This window comes from Schistocerca serialis, chromosome 3, assembly GCF_023864345.2.
Source record: "Schistocerca serialis cubense isolate TAMUIC-IGC-003099 chromosome 3, iqSchSeri2.2, whole genome shotgun sequence".
Lineage (NCBI taxonomy): Eukaryota > Metazoa > Arthropoda > Insecta > Orthoptera > Acrididae > Schistocerca > Schistocerca serialis.
Genome location: NC_064640.1, coordinates 423,693,410 through 423,721,180, shown reverse-complemented (window position 1 = coordinate 423,721,180; position 27,771 = coordinate 423,693,410). Strand labels below are relative to the sequence as shown.

At 36.5% G+C, this 27,771-nt stretch overlaps 1 protein-coding gene across 1 annotated transcript in view; it reads left to right on the top strand.

The window, feature by feature from the left end:
* LOC126470304 (protein unc-79 homolog) overlaps positions 1-27,771 on the top strand; it is an 857,658-nt gene that overhangs the window by 476,322 nt on the left and 353,565 nt on the right. Inside the window, exon 31 of the mRNA XM_050098074.1 lies at positions 15,230-15,334. Within this exon, the coding sequence (XP_049954031.1) occupies positions 15,230-15,334 (105 nt within the window). The remainder of the gene's footprint in view (positions 1-15,229; positions 15,335-27,771) is intronic.

Genomic DNA, 27,771 nt, shown 5'->3' with positions numbered 1-27,771 from the left:
GCACGCACGGAGTCTTTCAGACAGTCGTTCTTCCCGCGAACCATACGCGACTGGAACAGGAAAGGGAGGTAATGACAGTGGCACGTAAAGTGCCCTCCGCCACACACCGTTGGGTGGCTTGCGGAGTATCAATGTAGATGTAGATGTAGATGGATGGTGCTGAAGTGATTTCCCTGGTGCCAGCCATAAAAAAATCACTGTTCCTCTCTGGAGCTTTCCTTGTTCTGGAGCTCACACATATAGCAGCTAGTTTCTCTTCCAGTATTTTTGGAGCTTGGAAAATTTGTGCTTCATTTCTTTTTGGCTTGAACCATTTCGTAATTTGAGTTTGTTTCCCAGCTTGGATGTTACTTTCTGGCCTATTGGTTTTCAACCATTTCGTGATTTGACAATGATTGATGGCTATATTTTTCGCTGCATGAACAGAATGCTTTGTTACTTGCAATTGATTTCCACTTGTCCTGGGTACTTCATTGCACCGTGAAATACAAGTAAAATTTGTTTTCATAAGTACGTACTTTCCTAATGCCTTCGCACCAAACTGTTTAAACATGACCACATCAGTAAATCATGATGATGCAGGATATTTACAATGAGTACATTCGTGTGAGATAAATTATTGGGGCATTTTCTCAATTCTGTGCTAGCCTTGAACGACTCATTTCTATATATGTCATTTGATCCTACCAGCAATACAACAAAGTCATCCTTACACAAACTAGTTACTTCACATAATTTTGTAAGGTTTTTCAGTTCACTTAATGGAGCCCCAGGCTTCATGAAACCATTTGCCCTGTAATTGTATTTTTTCATTAGCACTGTGGCAATTCTGTGGCCATGGCTATTGCCTAACACACATATATTTCCGTATTTTACAATGTTAGCAGTCGGAAGTAAATCGAGCAATGGTTTGTTTACTCATTTACCTTGTAATGTAGACAGTGAATTGATACTCTTTGCAGATGACACAACAAACATAACTGTGAGACTGAGGTTGCAGGAGGCCATAAGTAAAAGTAATCAAACAGTTGAAATGATCACCCACTGGCTTGAAGTGAATAGGTTAATTCTCAATTATGAGAAAACTAATGCTATCCTATTTAGGAACAAATAAAGAAAAACAAGTAAACTAACAAATTTGCAAGAGCTAAATGTAAGAGAAGTTGAAAGTGCTAAATTTTTAGGGATCACAGTTGTTTAGAATGGAAAGATCATATTTGCAATATAAGCAGTAAACTTAGCAGTGCTATTTTTGCTCTGAGAAAAATTAAGCCGCTAATAACTGAAGATGATGTGCACATGGTGTATTTTTCATACTTCAGTGCTATAATGAGCTGTGGTATAGAAATCTGGGCCCACTTCACTGAGGTAATTAAAATTTTCAAATTACAAAAGAGAGCAATTAGAATAATAGGAAACAAAAGACAAGAGATAGTTGCATGCCTCTGTTCAAATAATATAAGATTCTAACATTCTACAGCTTGTATATATATAAAATTCTGCTCCTTGCTTGGGATCATAAAGATAAATTCAACAAAAATGAAGATGTACACCACCACCACACCAGAAACACCAAGAAATTAAGAATTCTGCAGTGTAACACAACTCAATATGAGAGAAGCAGTGGTTACGTGGCAGTAAAGGTTTACAACTCTTTACCACCACACGTCACTAATGACAAATTGAAGGATACTCATCTCATACTCCGACTGAAACATGACCAATGTTGACGAGATTTTAAACTCGGATCTGCCATGTTTCTCCCTTAGTATATTGCCTTCAGTTCTATACTTTTCCTCATCACGCATTTCAAAGCTATGGCTCAGATTTTTTATGAAGCCAGTACATTTTTAAATCTGCACTTACATGTCACAGTTACTTTAGACTGTATAAAGGACCATACTTCCTAAAGAAAGTCATATATGTTGTCCAGTTATTTTGTTCTTTGTAGATGAACCTGATTACAAGTGTAATGTGCTGTGAATACATAGAAAGATAGTTCCCTTATCATTTAGCTACAAAATAGCAGGTCAGCAACTGGAAGCAGTTAATTCCATAAATCATCTGGGAGTACGCATTAGGAGTGATTTAAACTGGAATGATCATATAAAGTTGATCGTCGGTAAAGCAGATTCCAGACTGAGATTCGTTGGAAGAATCCTAAGGAAATGCAATCCGAAAACAAAGGAAGTAGGTTACAGTATGCTTGTTCGCCCACTGCTTGAATACTGCTCAGCAGTGTGGGATCCGAACCAGATAGGTTGATAGAAGAGATAGAGAAGATCCAACGGAGAACAGCGCGCTTCGTTACAGGATCATTTAGTAATTGCGAAAGCATTACGGAGATGACAGATAAACTCCAGTGGAAGACTCTGCAAGAGAGGCGCTCAGTAGCTTGGTACGGGCTTTTTTTTAAGTTTCAAGAACATATCTCCACCGAAGAGTCAAGCAGTATATTGCTCCCTCCTACATATATCTCGTGAAGAGACCATGAGGATAAAATCAGAGAGATTAGAGTCTACACAGAAGCATACCGACAATCCTTCTTTCCACGAACAATACGAGACTGGAATAGAAGGGAGAACTGATAGAGGTACTCAGGGTACCCTCCGCCACACACCGTCAGGTGGCTTGCAGAGTATGGATGTAGATGTAGATGTAGATAAGTTCAAACAGTCAATCAAACAACTGCTATTAGAAACCCCTTTATATTCAACCAGAGAATTTCTTTCAAACGAAAATAACTGAATCAGACAGACTTAGTACACTAAAAGAAAAATGTACACAGGCATAGAGAAAAGAAAAAGTAAAATGTGTTAACTTCTTAACAGCATTGTTTTATCTCAAGATTTTGTTTTTCTACAGTATTATTGCTGTTAATTTTTTTTTTATAAATGTAAAGAAAATGGGATCTAGAATACGTATGTGCTATGTGAATGTATTATATCGTATATATAAAATGATGGACACATAGCATAGAATTATTGCAATTATTAAATGTTCTGCAATTTAGGTACATAGGTTATGTATGCCTCATAAAATCCATTCCATTTACAGTATCTAAAATTTTGTAACTATGATGTAAATGTCCAGAAATGTTGTGGCTAAAATTTAGTAGTAATCTTAGCAAAACTATAGGTAGAATCAGTAAAAGTAATGTATTTTATTGGAAAACTGACAAGGCAAATATGTTCTTGGACTTATTCCAAAGATGTACATCATAAGCTGCTAAATAAATAAATAAATTACAAAACTTTCCAATCACATGATGTATAATATTGAGTGCTACATCCTCCAGTAGCTTGACATCAGAGTAAAAGTCTGCTACTTCTTCTTCTACAGATGTGTCCCCTCTCACTTCTCCCTTGTGCCCAAAAGCACTTCCAGTTCCCAGCATTCTCCAATGACCTACTGCTCCCACCAAGGAGGACTTGAGATGGTCCTCACCAAAAACATGACTTTCTTAAAACGTCATTAAATGCACAAAATTGACCACCATTCTAATGCTAAAAGCATACTAACTAGACTTATTTAAAATAAAAACTTACTTGCTAACTTCTCTAAGGATATTAAACACAATATTCTTCAATTCTCCACTTAAACACATGTGTACCTAGTGCACTCATAGTAAAAAACGACAGTTGCAGTAGAATAAATGAAATAATGAACATGAAAAACACCACACTACTTCATTTGGTTGTGTGAATGTGTGTTTGGCTCAACGTATTTGCACAAAAATTACTTAAAACTATTCAATATGCAGGAACTAAAGAAAGTACAGTGATTTTGCTTGTTTCAATAATAGCTATGGTGCCATGCTATTATCGAACACCTAGTTGATTTTGCTCACCCACATAATTTAATATGTAATAAGTGACATATTTTGTAGAAATATTATTAATTTCACTGTAATTTCTAACTTCAATGTTTTTATTGTTAAAATTGCCATTGGCATATTATTAGATGCATAACATTACAGTGATTATTTTGATATCCTTGGATTTGCTCTACAATATTTTCTTGAAGCAATCCAGATTATAAACATATTTAAGAATGTCTGTCTATTGTAAGTCTTAAATTCTTGCCCATCTCCAGATTCAATCACTTTAGAGCAGGTGAGCTGCCAGCATGTCTTCTGTAGCTATTAGTCTAAAACTCACTAAGTGCATGTGTTAATCCCCCCTTTGTTGCTGACCGCTCAGCCTCACCAGTGTAACTTATGGCCCCAGCCTGGACCCAAAGCTCCTCCATTTGAACCAACATTTAAGTCTAACTATGAAATATTTTGATCAGCTGGCAATTTATCCAGCATAAACATCAAGTTATAGTGTCTTAATATACATCTGTAATAAAATAACATAGCTTTTCATCAAATTGTTAATATACTAATGCCTTAATATAATTATTTTATTAAATACTCTTGTTTTATTATCAATTCTGTTGTCTTGAAACAAGGTAAATACATTTAAAGCTATATGTTCATGCAATGTGTCCACATGGCCGCTTTAGACTGTCAGGTGACTGGCCGCTATGCCTGGCTAAAACATATGACATTTTACCATCATTACAGATATTAACTGTCACAATATATATTTTTTTAATAGATGCAAAGGAATCTGTCACTTCACTTAGATCATACGCAGAGAAAATGATAAACATTTCACTGCAGAGGAGTGCTTGCAGTTGACACCACAGAATTCACTGACAAAACCAATTGCATCTGTTTGAGGAATTTTAAATGTTTTCCATGAGGCTGCAGCACTCTCCAAGAGAATAAAACTTAGTGGCCACATTACCCACATGACAAAGATAGCCATCCTTACTCTGCATATAAATCTAATAAGAGGGATAGATAAAATTTCGTGATATTTACATAAACAATGCAGAGTTACATATAATGTCGAAATCATATATGAAGTAACCTGTTAACAAACCCTTTGATGCTGAATATTTGTATTTTCTAGTATCCTCTGGTGTTACACCCTAGTGTGGTAGTATTTGGTCAGAACTTTGTCAGTTAAATGTGTTTCCTCAACACTCTTTTACTGAGTAGTATGCTCTTTTTATTAAACTATTTTGTTAAAATAATTTTAAATGTACTGTAGAGAACAGAATGGGTGGTTTTTGCAAGTCTGTTTAAAAATCTGAGGTACTATCTGACATACTATCTGACATAATGTAATCAGCACATTACGTGCACTCCTGTTCCAATGCTTCTGACAGCTGTTGTCACTGTAAATTACAAGCATTCAATACTAGATGGCGCGATACAAGGTGCCGACTTGCTAACATCGACGGCGTGCAGGCCTGTCAGTCTGATGCTGCTTACAGTACCATTCGCACACGCGACCCTTAGTGACGCGTCTTAATCAAGTTGTGCATTCCTAGGAAAATTTTATAATGTACAAATATATTTTTATCTTTAACATGAACACTGTTGCTCTAAACCATGTCATAACTATTTACTCTATGTAAGTATGCTTTCTTTTTCTACTGTACCATAGCAGTTAGCTATGATGTAATTTTATTACATATGTTTAATTTAATAATTTTTATATTATTCCAAAACTCTGTTATAGGTAATGTAAAAATTTTTTACTTCTGATGAAGGCTGCCTTAGAGCAGCTGAAACCTAGGTAAAGTCGAAAATTTTTTACCTGTGCAACCGAAGAGCTGTATTTTCAAGTAATATTATAAAAATATATACTATAGAAGAAATCAATTGATTGTCCAGGTCTTGCATTGTTTTTGTATATTAACATCCTAAGGTTAACTTTATTTAAATTCCCTTTAACACAGAGGAACAACTGTACATACATAAGCTAGGAACTGTCATAATATTATATTTGCCACACGAAAACAATTTTTGAGTCAGGGCATTTATCCAATACAAGAATTCCATAGGTAAGAAAGGAGCGGAAAAATGCAAAATATGCTTACACATGTTGCATTTTGCTCACATTATTGCTCAATTTTTTTCTGTGTAATTCACCCAGCAGCATTTTTGAACTATGTAGAAACCTAATACTTTAATTATTTTGTAATCTTCATTGGAGACACTTAAATTGTAAACAGCTCCTTCAGTTTCACTATCATTAGTAAGTGAACAGTTTGTCCATAACCAATTGGTACATCTATCCACTGCTACATGTAAGTTATGTCACAGCTCCTCTAGACCATCAGAATGTGCAATTAAAGTTGTATCATCTGTGTACGACACTGCCTCATGCACCAAGAGGGAAAGTAAATTATTAATACAGACTGTGAACAGGGAAGGACCAAGTATTAAACCCTGTGCCTTTTGTAACATGTAAGCAGTCTGAGCCTTGACTGTTTGTAGTTACTAAATGTTCTCTATGACTTTGAAAGATGAGGTCTGAAACCATTTTGTTAGGAGCTAAGTAGGTTATTTTGTCTGAAATACTGGTTCTTCTGTTTGTGCATATGACATTTTATTATATCTAAAAACAAAGATGATGTGACTTACCAAACGAAAGCGCTGGCACATCAATAGACACACAAACAAATACAAACATACACACAAAATTCTAGCTTTCGCAACCAACGGTTGCCTCGTCAGGAAAGAGGGAAGGAGAGGGAAAGATGAAAGGATTTGGGTTTTAAGGGAGAGGGTAAGGAGTCATTCCAATCCCAGGAGCGGAAAGACTTACCTTAGGGGGAAAAAAGGACGGGTATACACTCGCACACACACACATATCCATCCACACATATACAGACACAAGCAGACATATACAGAGGCAAAGAGTTTGGACAGAGATCATGCCCTCTCCTTCCCTCTTCCCGACGAGGCAACCATTGGTTGCGAAAGCTAGAATTTTGTGTGTATGTTTGTGTTTGTTTGTGTGTCTATCGACGTGCCAGCACTTTCGTTTGGTAAGTCACATCATCTTTGTTTTTAGATTTTTTTTTTCCCCCCACGTGGAATGTTTCCTTCTATTATATTCATGACATTTTATTATTTTTGATATTACTGGTATGAGAAAAATTCTTACATTATTACACATTGAGGAAGGATAAATCACCAGCTGGTGCTTCTTTTAGGTACTATTTTAGGTGAACACAACTGTGACTGCATTTTTTGATCTGGCTTACTGCCAATTTTCTTGAATCAGATTAGGTGTCCATAGGTTGTGGTATCTCAGTTGACTCAGCTACAGCTCTACCTTATCATATTGCATTGGTTTTCATATTTTGATTTATCATTAACAATATTTTTAATAACATTACATGGAAATTATGGAAACATACTACACCAAAAAATATTGATTTTCTACTTTTGGTTTTGCATTAGGCTTCTTTTTTAGCCGTTACCAAGCTCTGTGCAGTAAATACAACAAAAGTTATTAAATTTTTTAATTTACAACAATATAAATATATTTATATACTCCTCTACATTGAAATATTTTTTTGTTTTCTCTACATCCAACATAAGAGAAGAGACAAAGTCCTTTGCATGTATTAAAAATATATATTGTGCTGCAAGGTTTAGCATAGGCATATCTGTTTCATCTCAATGAGACCTTTTATCTGATATCCTTAGTTCTTACATAGCTATAGTGCTTCATGCATTGTCTGTTGTGACTGCAGTTTTAAAATGTGCGTTAGTGAACTGCATACTTCCACAGTGGGTAAAGAGGCCTGCAGACCACACTGCATCTTTCTGGGCAAACTCTGTTATGTCCTATCTTCTTATGTTGACAAACATGTATATTGGAAAATTACTTTGGACAGCCTCATGACAAATACTGTCACTTGCAGGCCAAGCAGTGCGCTATATCCTCTCTTCTTATGCGTGCCTTCTGCTAAACACTTCACAGTGCATGCTGGGGGATCATGGCTACTTTTACACTCATAAATATGCTAGTGTGTGAGATACCACATGGTGCACAAAGAGGCATTCCATAGCAACCTCTCATCCTAATAATGCTCATTTAAGTGCTTCTTTATGGTTTTTATTCGCTTGTTAGGTAATTTATATTCACTGGTCCTTTTTTAGTGTTACTGAAGGTACTGTGAAGCAGTTTGTCTAATGAAACTCTGATGCTAGCTATTTCTGAGAGCACCATTTCAAAGAAGTCATATTTTTCTACAACATCCATATTCTCAGACTGCAAGGCCCGAGGTGCTATACTGATTTTTCTAATACTTTGTATGGAATCACTGTAAAGACAACAAAACTGTGTTCTTCACTTCCCTTTTTAAGGCTTGTTTCTAGAGTTCCATCATTATATATGCTCATAAACTATTAGGTGGACAAGAAATTTTAAAATGGAAAAGTACTTATTAAATTGAATTTGTATACCCAATTCTTTTCAATCAGTGGTATTAGAGAATGTAATTAATATGGCTACTTCTTAGGAAATATGTAGCATGGAAAGTATTTGATGTGTATATTACACACATTCAAACTGTACACAGTGTAATCCTACAGGGTCATATAACACAAAATTCAGTTCAGTTTTTATGGTTAGTTTATGAGTTTCTTTTCAAAGTAAGTGTGATATATAGTACTATGTGCATTTTTGGACAGACTCCTTAGTAGCTTGATACCAAAGTACTGAAGTCCTTTATCAGGTATTGTCTGTCAGAAGGATAATCTTCATACCTTGTTCTTCCTTTGTGTCTTGTGGGTGTGTAAACTAGCATTTGTAATCCACTCTGAACTATCTTTTGTTTTTTTTTTGGTATATACAAGGTTGAGTCAATTATTATCTGAAATTTAGATATATTTTTGTTTATTTTGATAGTACTGTCATCTCATGTTGATGACACATGCTTTGTTTATTTGTTGTTATATCTTTGCAATTTTCAAGCTTCTAGGTTAGTTTTGTTATCACTGCTGTGCTGTTAATCATGGCTGCTCTGCTGTCAATTTGCACCAAAGAAGAGCAACGTTCAGTGATCCATTTTTTGTGGTCAGAAGGTTTATCAGGGGCCGAAATTCATTGGAGACTTTTGGTACAGTATGGAAACAGTGTTTTGCCACAACAGAGTCTCTAGGAATGGACTGAAAAATTGCGAAATGGCTGCACAAGTGTTATGCACAATGAAGGAGCCAAATGACTGTTTACCAACACAAATGAAGAAACCATTGAATGTTCACGTGAAATGATTCTCTTAGACAGACTATTAACTATTTATGAAGTGGTACATTGTCTGCAGATTAGTCACAGTTCTGCATAGGAAATATCCACAACAGACTTGGGTTTCATAAAGGTTATGCAAGATGAGCCCCAAAATAACTCACACAGTTTCATAAACAAATGCACTTGGACATCTGCAAAAAACATTTGGAACACTATGGTAATGAAGGGGACCACTTCTTAGACAGGATCATTACTGGTGACAAAACATGGATCCATAATTACTAGCTCAAGAGTAAACGGCAGAGTATGGAATGGAAACATCCAAATTTGCCATGCAAGAAAAAGTTCAAGACCCAACCGTCTGCAGGAAAACTGATGCTTACAATTTTTTGGGATGCACAAAGTACTGGAAGATTATGGGGAAAGGGGCACAACAATAAACAGTGTACATTATAGTGAGATGCTTGCTGCCAGCCTGCAATTCGAAGCAAATGTCAAGGATTGCTGTCAAAAGGTGTTGTGTGGTTGCACGACAATGCCTCCCTGCATGTTGATGCCCACAGTACTGAAACGCTCCAGAAACTCAAATTTCAAGTACTGGATCCTCCTCCACATAGTCCCAATCTTGCCCATTCTGACTATCATTTGTTTGGTCCACTCAAACAGAGAATTAAGGGGCCATCAATTTGCCTCAGACTAACCAGTGAAATATGCAGTGCATTCCTGTCTCACAGCTCAACAGAGAACCTTCTTTTGTGAGGGCATCAGGAACACTGTACAATGATGGACCAAGTTTGTTGAAACACAAGGAGACTATGTCAAAAAATGATGTTCTTGTAAGTTTCCTATTTGATTACAATAAAATTTTATAACTACTTTGTGGATAATAATTGACTTGTTTCAGAAGTCCTTCTTCTTAAAGTGATCCTAACTGTGTACTGTTTTTCATCCCATTGTGAACAAATTTTTTGTTTCCTGAATGTTGAGTTTCCTTCACTGTCATTCCATACTGCAGACATACAGAGTTATTCTAAATGATGGACCCATTTTCAAAAATTCATATGTATTCATGTAGAAATCCAAAATGAACAACATTTATACCAATGAAAAGAGGAAGTTTCAAAGTTTTTGCCATGCGGTGGTGTGCTGGCGGTGATGGTTTCAGAAGCGGCCAGTAGAGTTTGCCCAGCAATAGGGCCATCATTCCATTTCACTGTCAGCTGTGAGTGAGACATCAACTGTAGAGCACAAGGTTATCTGCATTCTTGAGTTCACGAAAAGTGAATGGCAAATTGCATTGCAGCAGGCATTTTGTACCAAATTCAGTATCCTACCACCAACTTGCAAAAGCATTAGCCATTGGTTTAAGGAATTTAAACAGTCTGGGAGTGTGTGCAAAGGAAAAATCACAGGCTGACCATGTGTGTCAGAGGATTATGTCTGATGGATTCAAGAAAGTTTCGTGCGCAGTCGCAGTAAGTCTACCAATGAAGCCAGTCATGATCTAGGAATACCCCAACCAACTGTATGGAAAGTTCTGATATGGCATTTGCTGTACAAACCCTACTAATTACAACTTGTGCATGCTCCAAACCCCAATGACAAAGAGAAGCGTCTTGCATTTTGTGGTTATATGCTAGCAAAGATGGAGGATGACGCATTTCTACAACATGTAATTTTTAGCGATGTAGCAACTTTCCACCTTAGTAGAAAAGTCAACAGACACAACGTTCACATATGAGGTTTGTAAAATCCACATTCACCATTGCAACATGAAAAGACTCACTGAAGATCAACATGTTCTGTACCGTATCCCGTACAAAGGTTTATGGACCATTTTCCTCTGTGGAAAGATCTGTAATGAATCACATACCTGGACATGTTGAAACAGTGGCTGCTCCCTCAAATTATGTAAGATTCCCAGTACTTCGTTTTCCCACAGGATGGAGCTCCGCTCCATTGGCACTGTTATGTACAAGGCCTTTTGAATGACTCCCTTCCTCAGCAGTGGATCAGTCACAGGGGACTTGAGGACCTGGCTTTACACTTCTGACCACCAAGATCTCCTGACCTCTCACCCTATGACTTTTTCTTATTGGGTTATGTGAAGGAAGCTGTTTACATCCTGCCTCTAGCAACTACTCTGAATGCTCTGCAGAACCAGATCACTGCTGCCATGCTCTCAATAACAGCAGATACCCTTTCACTTGTGTGGGACATGTTTGCCTACCACATCAATGTTTGCCATGCAGCCAACAGTGGCCACATTGAACATTTATAACATTTATGACATTTCTAAATTTTAAATAATTATTAAACCTAGTCAATTACAAATTATTAAATTTCTTAAATTGATATCAAACATTATGAAAGGAAACTTTGAAACTTCCTTTTTTCATTGGTATAGAGCTTTTTCATTTTGCATTTGTATTTGAATAAATACGAACTTTTGAAAATGGGTCCATCATTTAGAATAACCCTGTATTTCAAAGAGCCCATGGCATATTGTGCATGGAAGCTGTTTGTTGATGTATTGGGATACCTACTTATGGTGGAGCTGTGTTTCTTACATACAGAATTAATATGCTGTTCCCATTTCAACCCACTGCCCACAGTGATACCTAAGAAAGTAATTGATTCTGTTCCTTCCAGCCTAATTTGATCTATCTCTAACTCTATATGCTCAGACCTCTCTCAATAATATTGAACACAAATACAGTGATATATGTTGTTTCCTCAAGTTGTTCCACATTTTGGTCACTATTCAATATTGTCAAGTCACCTGCGCACAGAATTTTCTTCTCTTTCTCTTGTGCACCTTTGTTGTTTATAAACAGATTAAACAGCAATGTCCAAAATACAAAACCTTGTGACACTCTGTTTTGGATGGCTTTGGTTTATGACTGGTATGTGTTCCCAATTGATACATTCTGTTTCCTGTTGCATGGGTGTATTATATCCAGTCTCCTGCTTGTTTTCAAATGCCTTAGTTTTCTAATGTGGTGTCAAAATTACAATCATTGTATGTTCAAATAACTAATATAGTGTTCTTGACCTGTACTATGGCATGAAATGTAACTAAATTTGAAAGGACAATGATGAATCACTTTACAAGGGCTACAAAGCAGGAATTGCAATAGTGTATCCAGAAGGAAATAAATAATAGTTAAATGGTGAAAGTAATATCATTTTCATGATTCTACAAGACTGTGGCTTCTAAGAATTAAAAAAATAATATAGTCTATGTGTTCTGAGAACTGCATTACAGTTTTCTTGGCCTGCTTTTCACTGGTCTTATGGATTTTGTTAAGTTACAAATTTCTTTCCAGTCTCTGGAGGACATCTGCAGAATTTCTAGTTTGAACATAATTCTGATTCACATCATGGCTTCTTACTAACTGATGTTTGACGCTGTGCACCTTGATGCGGGACATGATGTCACTTCTTTTTTAATTCCCCAGTGCAGTTTGATCAGTGTTGATTACAGTCAACAGTGCCGAAATCGTTCATTGCTGGATTACAGGCCACTGGCACATTTTATATTCATATTCAAGAGCCATGTATCATTGAGATCTCTTCCTCTTTCAGACTTAAATTATTGACATGTGTAGCAGCCTCTGTCACTTCTCTCTACAATCTATAATAATACATTCATTTCCTGCCATGTATGTCGCCAGTCTTTATCAGATGAACATAAAGTAAATTGTTACTCTTTGTATTTTATGTAACAAATTGCTTGTAAACCCCTTCCAAGGTCTCCAGTCTGCTATTAGTTCATTCCTTTCCTGTAAGTTTGCTATTCATGTCAATGCTCTCCCACCTTGTTTAGGTCTCCTGCAGTTTCCACACTTCTTTCCTACATGTCAGCAAGTCTTACAATCAAACAGTTTTTCAACTCTATTGCTATCCCATTCCTGATTCACATTCTATATGGATCTTAAGGCTTAATAAGCCTATGACACAACTTCAATAGGGGATGGTATGTACCCAGAGGTGCAGGTGACAAGTCTTTTCCCTGTGTCTTCCACAGAGAAATGAAAAGGATTATGAACAGCAATGAGATAAAGATGAATTAGGATATTGCATTCACTGGATGGGGAGCAGAATTCTAGCTTTTTTGGGAGGGTGTGGATGGAGGGGGAATTCAGTGTTTTGAGTAGAATAGCCTTCAACTCAGAGAAAGATCGAAGTTAGCCACAGTTCCAGAAAAAGGATTTTATTGAGTTCATTCAGTGATATTGAATGGTGGTAGGAGATCAGTCTCATGACCAGTTTGTGTCAGTAATTGGTATCTTAGTACTACAAGAAGAGACAGTGCCTTGAGGCAGAAAGTGGACTTGCAGTATGCATTCATTCATATAATTAAAAATTCCAATTATTCATATGTTCAAAATAGTGTTTATAAATACTATTATACTAAAAACAAAACTTTTGTATGAAACAGTTGTAAATTCCAATACATGCTGTGATGGGTGGACTTTTTTAAAGAAAAAACTAGTGCTGTGAAATAAGAAATGTCTACTGACTGACTTAAGTAGTGATGTGTCAGCATAAAGTTAAGTTAATGGAATGTGCTTCATGGGATTTGAGTATATATGAACCAAAATTGCTCATCTTTCAGTTAAAAGATGTTGAAGATTGTAACTGTTATTGCGGTGACATACATGTGCAAGACAAAATTCTCTGGTCTGGATCTTTTGTAATCAAAATATCTCCAAAAGCAGCACAGAAGACAAACTAAGTGCAATCATTTAAAGTACTATTCTTAATAAATCTGTCCCAAAAACAGGTATCCAATGAATTGAAGTTTTAGTTTAAGAAAATAAACTTGATTTAAATGGTTCATTGTAAATGGATTCTAGTATATATATATTAGTTACATCTAAAGGCCATATAATAGACAAAACATTTGTAATACCTTTCTTCATTGTTATAACAATTAAAGCACAGCTTATATACATTTTCAATTATGACTGATTTAGGGGGGGGGGGGGGGAGGAGGAGAAAACAGAGAGCAAACATATTTAAAAGGAATTTTTAATTAATTTTCACTAATGAAAACAAGCTCTTATTTTAAAGATTTTGAAAATTCATTACTTGAAGCTCTTGAACAAGAATTTGTTTATTTATTTAGACCAACTGTCTGAACTATGGATGTGTAATTTTTCACTGTGCTCACCTTAATAAATACATACACCATTTCAGTTCAGTAGTATGACAGAAAGTGGAGTATATAATGATTACAATTATGAACCACAAAGACACACTGGGAAATATGTGAGGAAAGAGAGAGACTGGAGAAATAGGCCCACGTGACCACCGAGTTTCATAAGTTCTGTTCTGTTGCACTAACTCTTATTTAACATATCAAAAAATTTTCCATTTTCACTGCACAATGATTTCATTACCTCACACAGCAGAAAATGGGAACCTATTTAATATTTCAATCACTGATCTAGTTCATGCTGTGGGCCCATCTGAAAAGAAGCTTTTAAAATTACTACCTTATTTAACAGCAAACTATGTCAATAATTTCTTTGGTTGAATACGTAATTGTGATGATTTGTACTTCCATCCTCATCATGTTTTGTAACTATGAGACTCTTTTTTCATGGGTTTCATATGCATTTGTGAGAACCACCATTTGATATTCTGGAAAGTCTGAAAATAGTTGGAATTGACAAAATAAATGTTGTTTTCATAGAAAACATTAGGCAGTGCTGAAAAACTGAGGTGAAGCCTCTTGTAGCATATAAGCTTCAAGAGAATTTATAATTGCACTCAGTTTGATGAACTTCTGTGACAGTGTTAATAATGTGTGAGAAAGTGGCATCAGTAATTATTTCATACAATTTACTTTTTCATTCAAATCAAGACTGATTTCAGACCCATATCTCTTGTACAGATTGCTACATTCTTATATTATTAAATATGGGTACAATGCATGTGTTACTAATGGCATGTCATTATTATAGTATTATACAGTGACATTGTGCTGTACAAAACTGAGAGGACAGTCAGAAAAATTTACAACAATTGCCCTGTCATCTTTCAATATGATGAAATCTAACTCTTAACTGTAAAAATATATATAACAATTTGTATGTGCCTTCTGCATCCAGGGATCATCTGAAGATGAATGTCTACCAATGGCTGTGGAAAATACAACTGCTTACCATCAGAGGAAAGTTATCACACCAGTAAATAATGGAGGCCAATGTTCTCAGGTAATGTAACAATAATGTTATAAGCAACTTTTGAAGTATTGTACACAGAATTACTCAGAAAAGAAGCAGTTTTGTAAGAGATATCTAATATAAGAATACTAATTTCCATAATATTGGAAGTATATTTATTGGGGCAAAATATTTTGTATTAACTACAATAGTTATAAATATAATGGAAATATATGTTTTAACATGATTACCACAATCAGCATATACACCTTTAGGGAGTTTTATAGTTGTGATTCATCATTCAGTGGATGCACATCACTCAAGAAATGTTTCCAGTTATGTTTTGTATCATTCATAACACAGTTCAGCACTTCTTTCTGTCAGCAGAAATCTACAATATACATCTCTTCTGAAACTGGAACTATGTGCTGAGGAAAATTCACATAAGACCTTGAAGAGAGCAGAAAAGGTCAAACCACATCAGGCTAATTAGGTTGAAATTTTCTGCATTTTGGGGCCATTGTAGATTTGGTTTTCCTTGTGGAAGGCAGGGATGCCAGTGTAGTCATAAGGACAATATACACAAATCTTTGTATATCCATTCTTCTAGTACAAGGTAACCACACCTGTTGATGTGCACATCATGTGTATTCCCACCATGTGATCCAAACCAGTTCAGAGCATAATATGAGCTGTGTCAGTGTGAGTGGGTCGGTGCAAAGCGGAGAGCAGAGGTCAGTCTGTTTATTGCCCTAGCTGACCACCCAGGTCACCTGATCTTTCAGTGTGCAATTACTTTGTGCGAGGAGCCCTCAAGTCTAAGGTGTATTTCTACAAACCTCATAGTCTTCAAGAACTACAGCAAACATTTCAGATGAGACTGCAGCAATTCTAGCAGTCCGCCCTCAGCAACTTCGTGACTAGGGCCGAGAAGTGTCAAGAGATGAATGGTGGTCACATTCAGCATCTGGTATAGTCAAGTTAGTAGTGTATTTCGTTTCCTCTGCTATGTTTCTTCATATCCTGGAACTTTGTTCTCTGGGCCACTTTTAATTTTATTTGATCCACCCTGCAGATGGTTACGTGGACTTTGACTGTTCAGTGCAAAATGAAAATGAAAACACCTGCTGCTGTCTTTTTTGCATTTTATTTATTTATGCAACCAGTTTCAGTGTTTGATTACATCATCTTCAGGCCCTTGACAGCTGTAAACTGGGGGAATCCAGTCTCATGTGCAGTCATAACATGAGCCAATACGAAATGACTCTTGTCCGTAGATCATTGGTTTACATGACACTGTCACTTCATTCATCAACTGAGTCATCGGTCTAAGGGGACAGTGATACTGGTTGCATGAATAAATTAAATGCAAGAAAGACAGCTGCAGTTGTTTTAATTTTCATTTGATATGCAAAAATTGTTTTTGAGTGTTGTGCAGTGAGCTATTTAATTGGTAAATTTTCAAATTCACTCTATTAACAAAGACACTTGAACTGCAGTCACAAACAAATTCACAAATGATGACACATTATGTGCAAGACAACAACTGTTATACTCACCTGTGCCATACACCAAATACTGCACAAGACTGTCATGCTGTACTGCCACTGTTGAGGAAACAATTAATCAGTTTTGAGATCATGTGGCCACCATAGATTGGGAAAAACTAAACAGTAAGTAATTTTCATACTATTTTCAAATAGCCACAATTACAGAAATATTTCCTTTCATCACATGCCACTAGGCCCATCGGTTGAAGTGTCCATGCCAGGGGGCCCAGGTTTGATTCCCATCTGGGTTGGAGACTGTCTCCACTTAGGGACTGGGTGTTTGTGTTGTCTTCATCATCATCATTTCATCCTGATCAATGTGCAAGTCGCTGAAGTGGCATCACCTCAAAAGACTTGCACCAGGCAATCAAGTTCTGCCTGCCGGGAGGCTCTCACCACGTGAAATTTTGTTTCATTTTCATCAGTAGAAGTGGGCTTCTGAATCTGTGTTTGAAAAATGAATTCAGATGAGCCAGATATTTGATAACTTCAGCTACTCTTAATTTCGCAATTTCATTTTGTTGACATATGTTCCAGAATTTATGAAAACTGTCTCGTCCGCATAAACCACTGTTTACGTGGCATGTTACAGGGTGTTATAAATGTTTAAGATAAGGGATCAATGAGTGGAGCACATTAACACATAACACAGTAACACATAACAGGAAACAGCATTCACACTAGCTTTTGGGCAGTAGCTCCTTTTCCAGCAATAGTACACCCATCCACACACACAGACACCCAAATGCACACTCCCATAGTCACTGTAATTTTATAAACAACAGTGGCCCTGATCTTTGGGGAACACCTTGAGTATTATTTAGAAACTGTAAATTGTAGTTTACAGACAGTTTCAAGTTACAGAGATATAATTAAATAGGAGAGAGATCTCCAAGTCTCTAATGCATCATGGTTTTTCCAGTAATATTTTATTGTTTACAGAATCACATGCCTTATGCAGATCAACCAGTGTGTCTACAGCAGATAACTATAATTCACAATAGGTTTGCATAAAACAGCACTGACTGTTGACATCTGGACCTTAAATCATGTAGAGACTTAGTTATGATATTATTATTTGACAAATGCATGCATATTTGCTATTGTGTGTAGTATTCAATTATTTGGAAATACTGGGACCAGGAAAACTGCAAAATAATTTTTAATACAGCGTCTGGTGCACTTTGTAGACAGGGAAATAAACACTGTCTTTTCTCACACATTCTATAAATTGACAATTAACAAAATCCAGTCTCTTAATGATAATGTATACTTATATTTCTTTCCAGGTAAAATTTTTAGTATTTTTGCAAATTTTTGGACTTCTTATTTATAGGAGTTGGGGAACTGGGCCTTACAGAAATAACAAACAAAAGATTAAGATCATCTGGAGTATAATCAACATTGTTTGTAGGTGTTTCACAGTTCTTATATCTACCTAATACAGCTTAATGATTGTCCATGCAGTCATATACTTCTTATTCGAGTTTTAAATGTAGCATAATTTCCTATGGATAATCTAAGTTTTCATGTGAATTGCCTTTTGAGGCCAATATAAGCTGCTTTATCTACTGTCCACTCCCAGTTTAATTATGACAGATAATAAATAACAATATCAATTTCTGATAATAAGGTACGAACCAAATACATAAAGTTCTGTGTTCATGTCTACTTACCATACTTGTACTATGATTTATAATTATATGACAGGAGGCATTTCTAAGAGAGCGCTGATAAATTTATTGAAGGCATCCTCTATATTTTTGGAAGCACTTTTCTTTTTCAAGTTATTCATTCATTCTTTTATTGTTGTTTAGAGCAATATTGGATACATCAATATATATTTACAATTTACAATTTCAGGGTAAAATACAGTTTGATCAATTGTAACATATTAGAATAGACACACACATAATGAATGAAAACACAAACAAAACAGAACTTTATTAATAATTTAAATGACTATTTATAGGCATCCAATTTCACTTTCTACTGCAATCTGTGAGTGTTGATCAAACACAAAAAAATGACCTGTCTCACTGACACAGTATGTGGACATTGGTTTAGTAGGGGAAGATGGGGTAAAGTGGCCACTCTGAGGGAAACTGAATTTTCATCAAACTGTGGTTATTGGTAGAAACTTTGCACTTACTCATTTTGACTTTACATCTTATAAGATATCACACCAAATATTTTGAAGTGAAAAAGAAAAATATATATAGAAACTATATACATTTTTCTGAAGGCTTATATAGTGACAATTTTTCCCAACCACAGCAGATAGTGTGCCCAGTGTCATCACAATAGGATCCCACATTTGTTGCTCTGATTTTGAGACACATATTCTAGGCATCTTGATTCTGTAGTACCTGCAAAAATATCAAGTGGCTACAGCAGACCATTTTCAACTGAATTTTTGTATTAGGCCAAACGTAACGGGACAGAGATGGGTTTAAATAATATAAATTAATTAATTCTAAACTGTCACAAAGAAATAGAATGAGGAATAATATCCTTGTATACAAAATAATTTGGAAATCAAACTGATATACAGTATTTTGTGTGCTTTATGGAAGCAGTGACAATATCATGAAAAGGAAAGATTGTTACTTATGATATACATTTGTTGATCAAAACACGTTGTTTGGTATTCTAGAACAGTATTACTCTATGTATATTTGAGGTAACAAGAATAATACAAATGACTTACCTTATGTCAAACAACAGATGTTTCAAGATTTTAAATTGCTTGAATTTGATTTTGCACTTGGTGATAGCCTTTCAATATTGTTTTCTCTCTGTCTCCCCCCCCCCCCCCCCTCTCTCTCTCTCTCTCTTTTTGAAGCTTAAAAAAAGAAAAGAAAATTAAAGAAAGAGGTCATATGTTAGGCTATCGCTGAAAAAGTCCCACTATGTTATAATACAATATCCTTACTAGATAGTATTAATGGAGTACATCAAGTATGTTCAAAGGAGGGCAGCACATTTTGTATTATTGAGAAATAGGAGAGAGAATGTCATGGACATGATACAGGAGTTGGGGTGAACATGGTTAAAACAAGGCATTTCTCATTGCAGTGGGATCTTCTCATGAAGTTTCAATCACCAACTTTCTCCACGGAATTGAAAATATTTTGCTGATGACGATCTACATAGTGGGAAATGATCATCATAATAAAATAAGGGAAATCAAAGCTCACATAAAAAGATATAGATGTTCATTTTTTCTGTGCACTGTTCAAGAGTGGAATAACAGAGAATTATTGTGAAGTTGGTTCAATGAATCCTTTGCTGGGCACTTAAGTGTGATTTGCAGAGTGTCCATGAAGAAATAAATATAGATAGCAAATGTTGATAAATTAGTCAGTAATACATCTTTAATACAGTATCTACATAAATTATATGGGCCATTTTCTTCATTAAAAATACGCTACTGCTTACTTTTTAATAGATCTTTGAACATAATATTTGCAACTCATAAACCTGTCTACTGTTAACCCCAGAAAATTTTTGGTCTCAATTTGTGTTATCAGTGGATCTCTAAGCCTATCATTTAGTGTGTCTTCATTTGTTATTCTCTTTGGAAGTACTTTCATGTAGGTTAGTTTATTTTTGGATTTATAAATGGTTTGTACTTAAATATTCACTTATTGTTTCTGTGCCAGTGAGAGTTCTTATTTGTAAATCATTTCTTGAGCTACTGTTTACAATGGGTGGTGTATCATCTGCATATATGATTACAGTTTGTTTTACTGATGCTGCCATTAACACTCACATACAGCTAAAACAGAACAGGACTGAGTGTTGAGCCTTGTGCTATACTGTATTTTACTACTTGAAAATCAGAATAAAAAGTGTCACCTTGCATTTTAATTCTACACTTTGTTCTCTTTTTACAAATAATTTTATTAGACTGATTACTTTCCCTTTATTACATGTCTACACACTTTATGTAAGTGTAGAGTGTAATAGTGTGGCATACAAGGTGAATGGTTTCTTATTGATCCAAGACTGCACTGCAAACTTATTTATTTTCTTTTAATTTTCTGATTATATGTGCCATGAAATTTTCTGCTGCTGTTTTTGTGGACTTCTCTTTCCTAAATCCATCCTTTTTTTCAAACATGGTATTTTATTGCCCTATGAATTTTGTAACGCTATTTTTTATAGCTGTTGCTACAGTTTTTAGTGAGATGGGTCTAATCATTATATGTCTTCCTCTTTGTCATTACCCTTATAAAATAGTGCTATTTTAATCTTTATGAGACATATTAGGAGCAGACACTTCTCCATTAGCAAGTTTACTAGAAACATGAGTGGCTTTGTTAAAATCTGTGAGTAGTGTTTTAGAACTTTTTTCAGTTGTTCCATCTGTTCCCTCTGTATTTTTGTTTTGCAGTGATCTTATTGTATTTGTAACTTCTGTTTCATCTTATCAAAAAAAAAAGACATTTTGTTACTTGTGGAAAACCTGTACTGTTTTTAGCCAGTGCTTAATTTTGTTTCATCAATTTCTGAACTATGTTTACATAAAAGTGTTTTAAAGTGGGACACACTTTATGTGGGTCAGTTAGTTATTTCCTCAGTGCAGGAAGTACTATATTCCCACTTTTTGCCTTATTTGATCCATTTCTGTTTGTATTTGTTTAATCAGAATGTCTTAAAATATTTAATGAAATTCCAATTTGATGTTTATAGTATCTGGATGTTGATTCCATTATCATTCTGCTATATTCTTTCCTCTTATGTCTGTACATCTCAAAGTCTGTTTGATTATTACATTTCCAATATATTTCATACACATCTGTGTGGTGTCTTCCGGTGAAATGAAAGATTTCCAGCTTTCTTCCAAACCATCGTATCATTGTTATACACAGCCTTCAAGTCCTCTGATCTGGGTAACGTTTCTGGTATGATGAGATGAGCAGGGTGCTCTGAAATGACTGTGTTAATTATGTGTACATTCAGTTTAGTTAAAGGTTTGTTTGTAAAGTGATCTTAAATTATTGTGTTTGTTGATTCACTCCTCCTTGTTGGGCTATTTACATGCTGTGTCCGTTTTGTAAAGCTGCTCTGCTTAAGTGTCTTTATATTTAGGTCCCCAGCAATGATTACGTATTGGAAGTCATTAATATCTTTATCAAATAACACTTCAAGTTATGTTATGGAATATTATATCCTATATATTGTATAGTGATGTATTCTTAAAAACTGAGATTTACCCCCTGAAACATTGTTTAAGTTGTTGCTGCTTCAAAATACACTTCTGAACAGTTTGTAATTGGCCACTGATCAGACTCACTTACACTGCTAGTCACATGCAATGCTACCCTGTCACCTTTATGATTAGTTCTGCAAAAATATGACATTCTGTTATAACTATGTAAATTCTACATCTTTATTTCATTTTCTGCCAGTACATGCTCCATCAATATGAAACTATTTGGTAACTCAGCAGCAAGTAACACTTCTATCTCCTCTGCTTCTTCATATATAGTGATCATCCTTATGAAATATTTGGAAATCAAAATTTGTTTCAGTTTCTTTTATATGTTCCATTTGGTCTTCTTTTTTACCTGTGGATATTAGAATTTCTACTCCCTCAGTTGTGCAGCTTACATGTTCGTTGGGGCCCTTCCGTTTTATGACATGGTACCTACTGTTTTTGACAGCAAAAAAGTTCTTCAGATGGCATCCCATGTACAGCATTATTCCAGTTGGGACATTTGGTTTCTCCTTAAAGCTTTTAATACTCTTTATCATTTAGTAGCTTAGCTTATTCAAGTTCTTCATACTCTTCCTATGAATCATTATTTGTTAGTTATATACATATACTTACTGGTCTGACAGGTAGTTCAGGTAGTATCATTTACATACATTTTCAACAAAATTGTCAAAGCAGGAAAGATACATTGCAGGACTGTAATGGACACCAATGAGATTATGAAATCTCCTATCTGAATTTATTAGCTAGCTGTAAACCCAAGAACTTATCCTATCTGCTTGTTGTCATATTGTAGGCATATACTGATGGAAACCCTCATACAAGTGCTAAACTGCATATAGTGCACTTTCTCAAAGTTTAGTGACAAAGAATTGGCCAGGAACCATTCATCAATGTCCACGAAAGTTTCATTAACAAATCTTTTTAAGACTATATCTGGTTTGCTATTTATTGCAATGTTTGTATCATTTTGAAACAAAACAAACTTGGCATATCATAATGTTACAGATGATAAGTCATTGATATACAGGGTGTTACAAAAAGGTACGGCCAAACTTTCAGGAAACATTCCTCACACACAAATAAAGAAAAGATGTTATGTGGACATGTCTCCAGAAACGCTTAATCTCCATGTTAGAGCTCATTTTAGTTTCATCAGTATGTACTGTACTTCCTCGATTCACCACCAGTTGGCCCAATTGAAAGAAGGTAATGTTGACTTCGGTGCTTGTGTTGACATGCAACGCATTTCTGTGAACATTTGGGCAGGTATTGTTGGTGATGTCTTGTTGGGCCCCATGTTCTTCCACCTACGCTCAATGGAGCACGTTATCATGATTTAATACAGGATACTCTACCTGTGCTGCTAGAACATGTGCCTTACCAAGTACGACACAACATGTGGTTCATGCACGATGGAGCTTCTGCACATTTCAGTCGAATTGTTCGTACGCTTCTCAACAACAGATTCGTTGACCGATGGATTGGTAGAGGTGGACCAATTCCATGGCCTCCACGCTCTCCTGACCTCAACCCTCTTGACTTTAATTTATGGGAGCATTTGAAAGCTCTTGCCTACGCAACCCTGGTACCAAATGTAGAGACTCTTTGTGCTCGTATTGTGGATGGCTGTGATACAATACACCATTCTCCAGGGCTGCATCTGCAGCGCATCAGGGATTCCATGCGATAGAGGGTGGATGCATGTATCCTCACTAACAGAGGACATTTTGAACATTTCCTGTAACAAAGTGTTTTAAGTCACGCTGGTACGTTCTGTTGCTGTATGTTTCCATTCCATGATTAATGTGATTTGAAGAGAAGTAATAAAATGAGCTCTAACATGGAAAGTAAGCGTTTCTGGACACATGTCCACATAACATATTTTCTTTCTTTGTGTGTGAGGAATGTTTCCTGAAAGTTTGGCCATACCTTTTTGTAACACCCTGTATACAACAAAAAATAAGGGATAAGATGGAACATTGTGGAAACCATATGTAATTAGTTGCAACTGGATAGTGCCTATTAGTTTCATGCACTTCTGTTTCCCATTGACATCCTTTGTTTCATGCCAGAGATACATGAGTTGAACAAATTTTCAGCATTTCCTGTTACACCATAATATTCTAATTTACATAAAAGGATATTGTGATTCTCACAGTCAAATACATTTAACAGATCATAAAATATTCCAGTAGCCTGCAATTTTTTGACTGATAAATTAAGTACATTACTGGTGTATGTGTAGATAGCACTATTAGAACCCTTTAAAAATGTGAACTGTGACACTAACAATATATTACTTGTTGTCAGGTAGTTAAGAAGCCAGTTGGCTATTACACTTTCTAAAATTTTCAAGAATGCTGGCAAAATTGAAATTGGGTGGGAATTTGTCAATACTTCTTTATCTCCTTTCTTAACCAAAGACTTAACTTCAGAATTTTTTAGTCACTCAGGAAATGTTTCATTAATAAATGACAGGCTGCACAGAAAATGTAAAGTCCACATTGGAACATCAACAATATCGTGAATATTATGAAAAGGATAGATTTCTACTCACCATAAGAATGACACATTGAGTTGCAGACAGGCACAACAAAAAGACTGTTACACTTTGAGCTTTCAGCCAAAACATTCTTCGGAAAGTAAAAGGAAAAAACACAACTTTCACAGAAGTAAGCATACTTCATGCACACATGACTGCTATGTCCAGCCAGTCTGGGCAAAATACAGCTGTGTTGAATGGAAGCAGTTGTCTGGAGGGGGCAGTGAAGGGGGGGGGGGGTTAAAGGGTACAGATGAGGGTAGAGAATTCAGCACTACATGGTGGAGTGTGCAAGGACTAAATGGTTTCAGGATAAAGCTACCAGGCACAGCATCTTGAGGCTGTTGTGGAGGGAGAGGGCAGGGAGCAGAAAAGGAGAGCAGCAGAGAAGGGGAGAAGACTGGTAGGTGTGTTGGTGGAGAGTGGTGTATAATGAGGTTGAGAGGGCATGTACTGGGATGGGATATGATAGAAGGGGAGTAAACTGATGAGTACAGGGTGTAGGGATAGTAGGTTATACCATAGGTTGAGGTAGCGATGATTTTGGGAGCAGAGAATGTCTTGTAAGAGTAACTCCCATCTCTGCACTTCAGAAAAGCTGGTGGTGGAGGTGAGGATCCAGATGGTATGGGTTATGAAGCAACAATTGTAATCAGGCAAATTATATTCAGCTGCATGTCGTGCCACTGGGTGGTCCACTTTGTGCTCGAGAACAGTTTGGCGATGGCCATTCATCCTGGTGGATGGTTGATTGGTAGTCATATCAATATAAAAAGTTGTTCAACAGTTGTAGCAGAACTGGTATATGACATGGCTGCTTCCACAGGTGGCCCAGACTCCTGTCACAGGCTTATCGTACTGCATCACAAGCCAGACCACCTGTGAAAGCAGCCATGTCATGTGTACATACATACTCCACAAGCCATTGTACAGAGCACAGCAGAAGATACGCTGGGGAATTACTAGTCTTTTCCTTTCCTGTTCCACTTGCACATAAACTGAGGGAAAAATAATTATCTACATGTTTCCATTTGAGCCCTAATTTCTTGTATCTTATCTTTGTGGTCCTTATATGAAATATATGTTGGCAGCAATAGAATGGTTCTGCAGTCAGCTTCAAATGCTCGTTCTCTAAATTTTCTCAGTAGTGTTGATTGAAAAGAATGTTGCCTTCCCTCCTGGTATTTCCATTTAAGTTCCCAAAGCATCTCTGTAATACTAGCATGTTGTTGGAACTTACTGGTAATGAATCTTGCAGCCTACCTCTGAATTGTGTTGATGTCATTCTTTAATCTGTCCTGGCACAGATCCCAAGCACTCGAGCATTACTCAAGAATAGGTGGCAATAGGATCCTATATGTGGCCTTCTGTACAGATGAACCTCACTTTCCTAAAATTCTGCCCATAAACTGAAGTCGACCATTCATCCTCCCTACCACAATCCTCACATGCTCATTCCATTTCATACTGCTTTGCATCATTACACCCAGATTTTAGACAATGCAGCTAAATCCAGAAGGATACTAATAATGCAGTATCTGAACATTAAGGGTTTGGTTTTCCTACATATCTGCATTAACTTAAATTTTTCCACAGCCAGCTGCCATTCATCACATCAACTAGAAATTTTGCCTAAATCATCTTGTATCCTTCTACAGCCTACAGTCACTCAACAGTTACCTACCTGTACACCACACCAGAATCAGCAAACAGTTGCAGATTGCTGCCCTCCCCGTGCACAAGATTATTTATGTATATAGAAAAGAATAGCAACCCTATCACACTTCCCTGGGGTGCTCCTGACAATATGCTTGTCTCTAATGAACACTTACCATTGATAACAACATACTGGGCTCTGTTGCTTAAGAAGTCTTCATGCTGCTCACATATCTGGGAACATATTCCATATGCTCATACCTTCATTCACAGCCTGTAATGGGGTATCGTATCAAATGACTTCGGAAAATATGGACTCTGCCTGTTGCCCTTCATCCATTGTTCACACTACATAATGTGAGAAAAGGGCAAGCTGAGTTTCACACAGCTGATGCTTTCTGAAACCATACCGATTTGTGGACATTAACTTCTTGGTCTCAAATAAATTTATTATATTCAAATTGAGAATATGTTCAAGAATTTTGCAACAAACCAATGTTAAGGATATTGATCTGTAACTTTGTGGATCCAGTTTTTTGCAATTCTGATAAGCAAAAGTCAGTGCACTTTTTTCCAGTCGCTTGGGACTTTGTGCTGAGTGAGAGATTTGCAATAAATGCAAGCTAAATAAGGGGCCAATGTCTTAGAGAACTTTTTGTAAATCTAAATCAGGATTCCATCTGGACCTGGCAGATTATTTGTTTTCCACTCTTTCAGTTGATTCTCTGTTCCTGATGTGCTTATTACTATGTCATCTCTATGATAGTTTGTTTGATGATCAAACAACAGTATGTTTATGTTTGTAAGACTGTCCTCCATGAATAATTTCTAAAATGTGAAATTTAAAACTTCTTTGCTACCTTCAACTGCCACACCAGCTCTGCTGCAATCATTATACAGCTTTTTATATTGGTTTGACTACCAACTGGCTGTCCACCAGGATCAATGGCCACTGCCAATCTGTGGCCAAGAACAAAGTGGATCTGCCTTTGGCACAAGATGCAGCTGAACATAACATGCCTGATTATAATGGCTACTTCACAACCCAGACTATCTGGATCCTCCCCTCCACCACCAGCTTTTCTGAAGTGCATGGATGTGAGTTATTCTTACAACACATTATCTACTCCCAAAATCAGCCTGGCCTCAACCTACAGCAGCCCACTACCCTACACTCTCTTCCCAATGGTTTCAACCCCCGTATTGTATCACCTCCCAATTCATATACCCTCATCCTCATTATACACTGCTCTCTGCCAGTGCACCCACCAGTCTTTTCTCCTTCTCTGCTTCTCTCCTTTTTTGCTGCCCATTCTCCCTCCCTCCCCTACAGCCTCAAGGTGTTGTGCCTGGCAGCCTTGTCCTGAGACCATGTCATCCCTGCACTCTCTACCAGGCAGTGCTCACTTCTGTCTATCCCCCCCCCCCCCTTTCACCTGTACCCTGCTATCCACCCCCCTTTGCTGCCTCACCCCAGATTGCTGATTCCATCTGACACACTTGAATTCCGCCA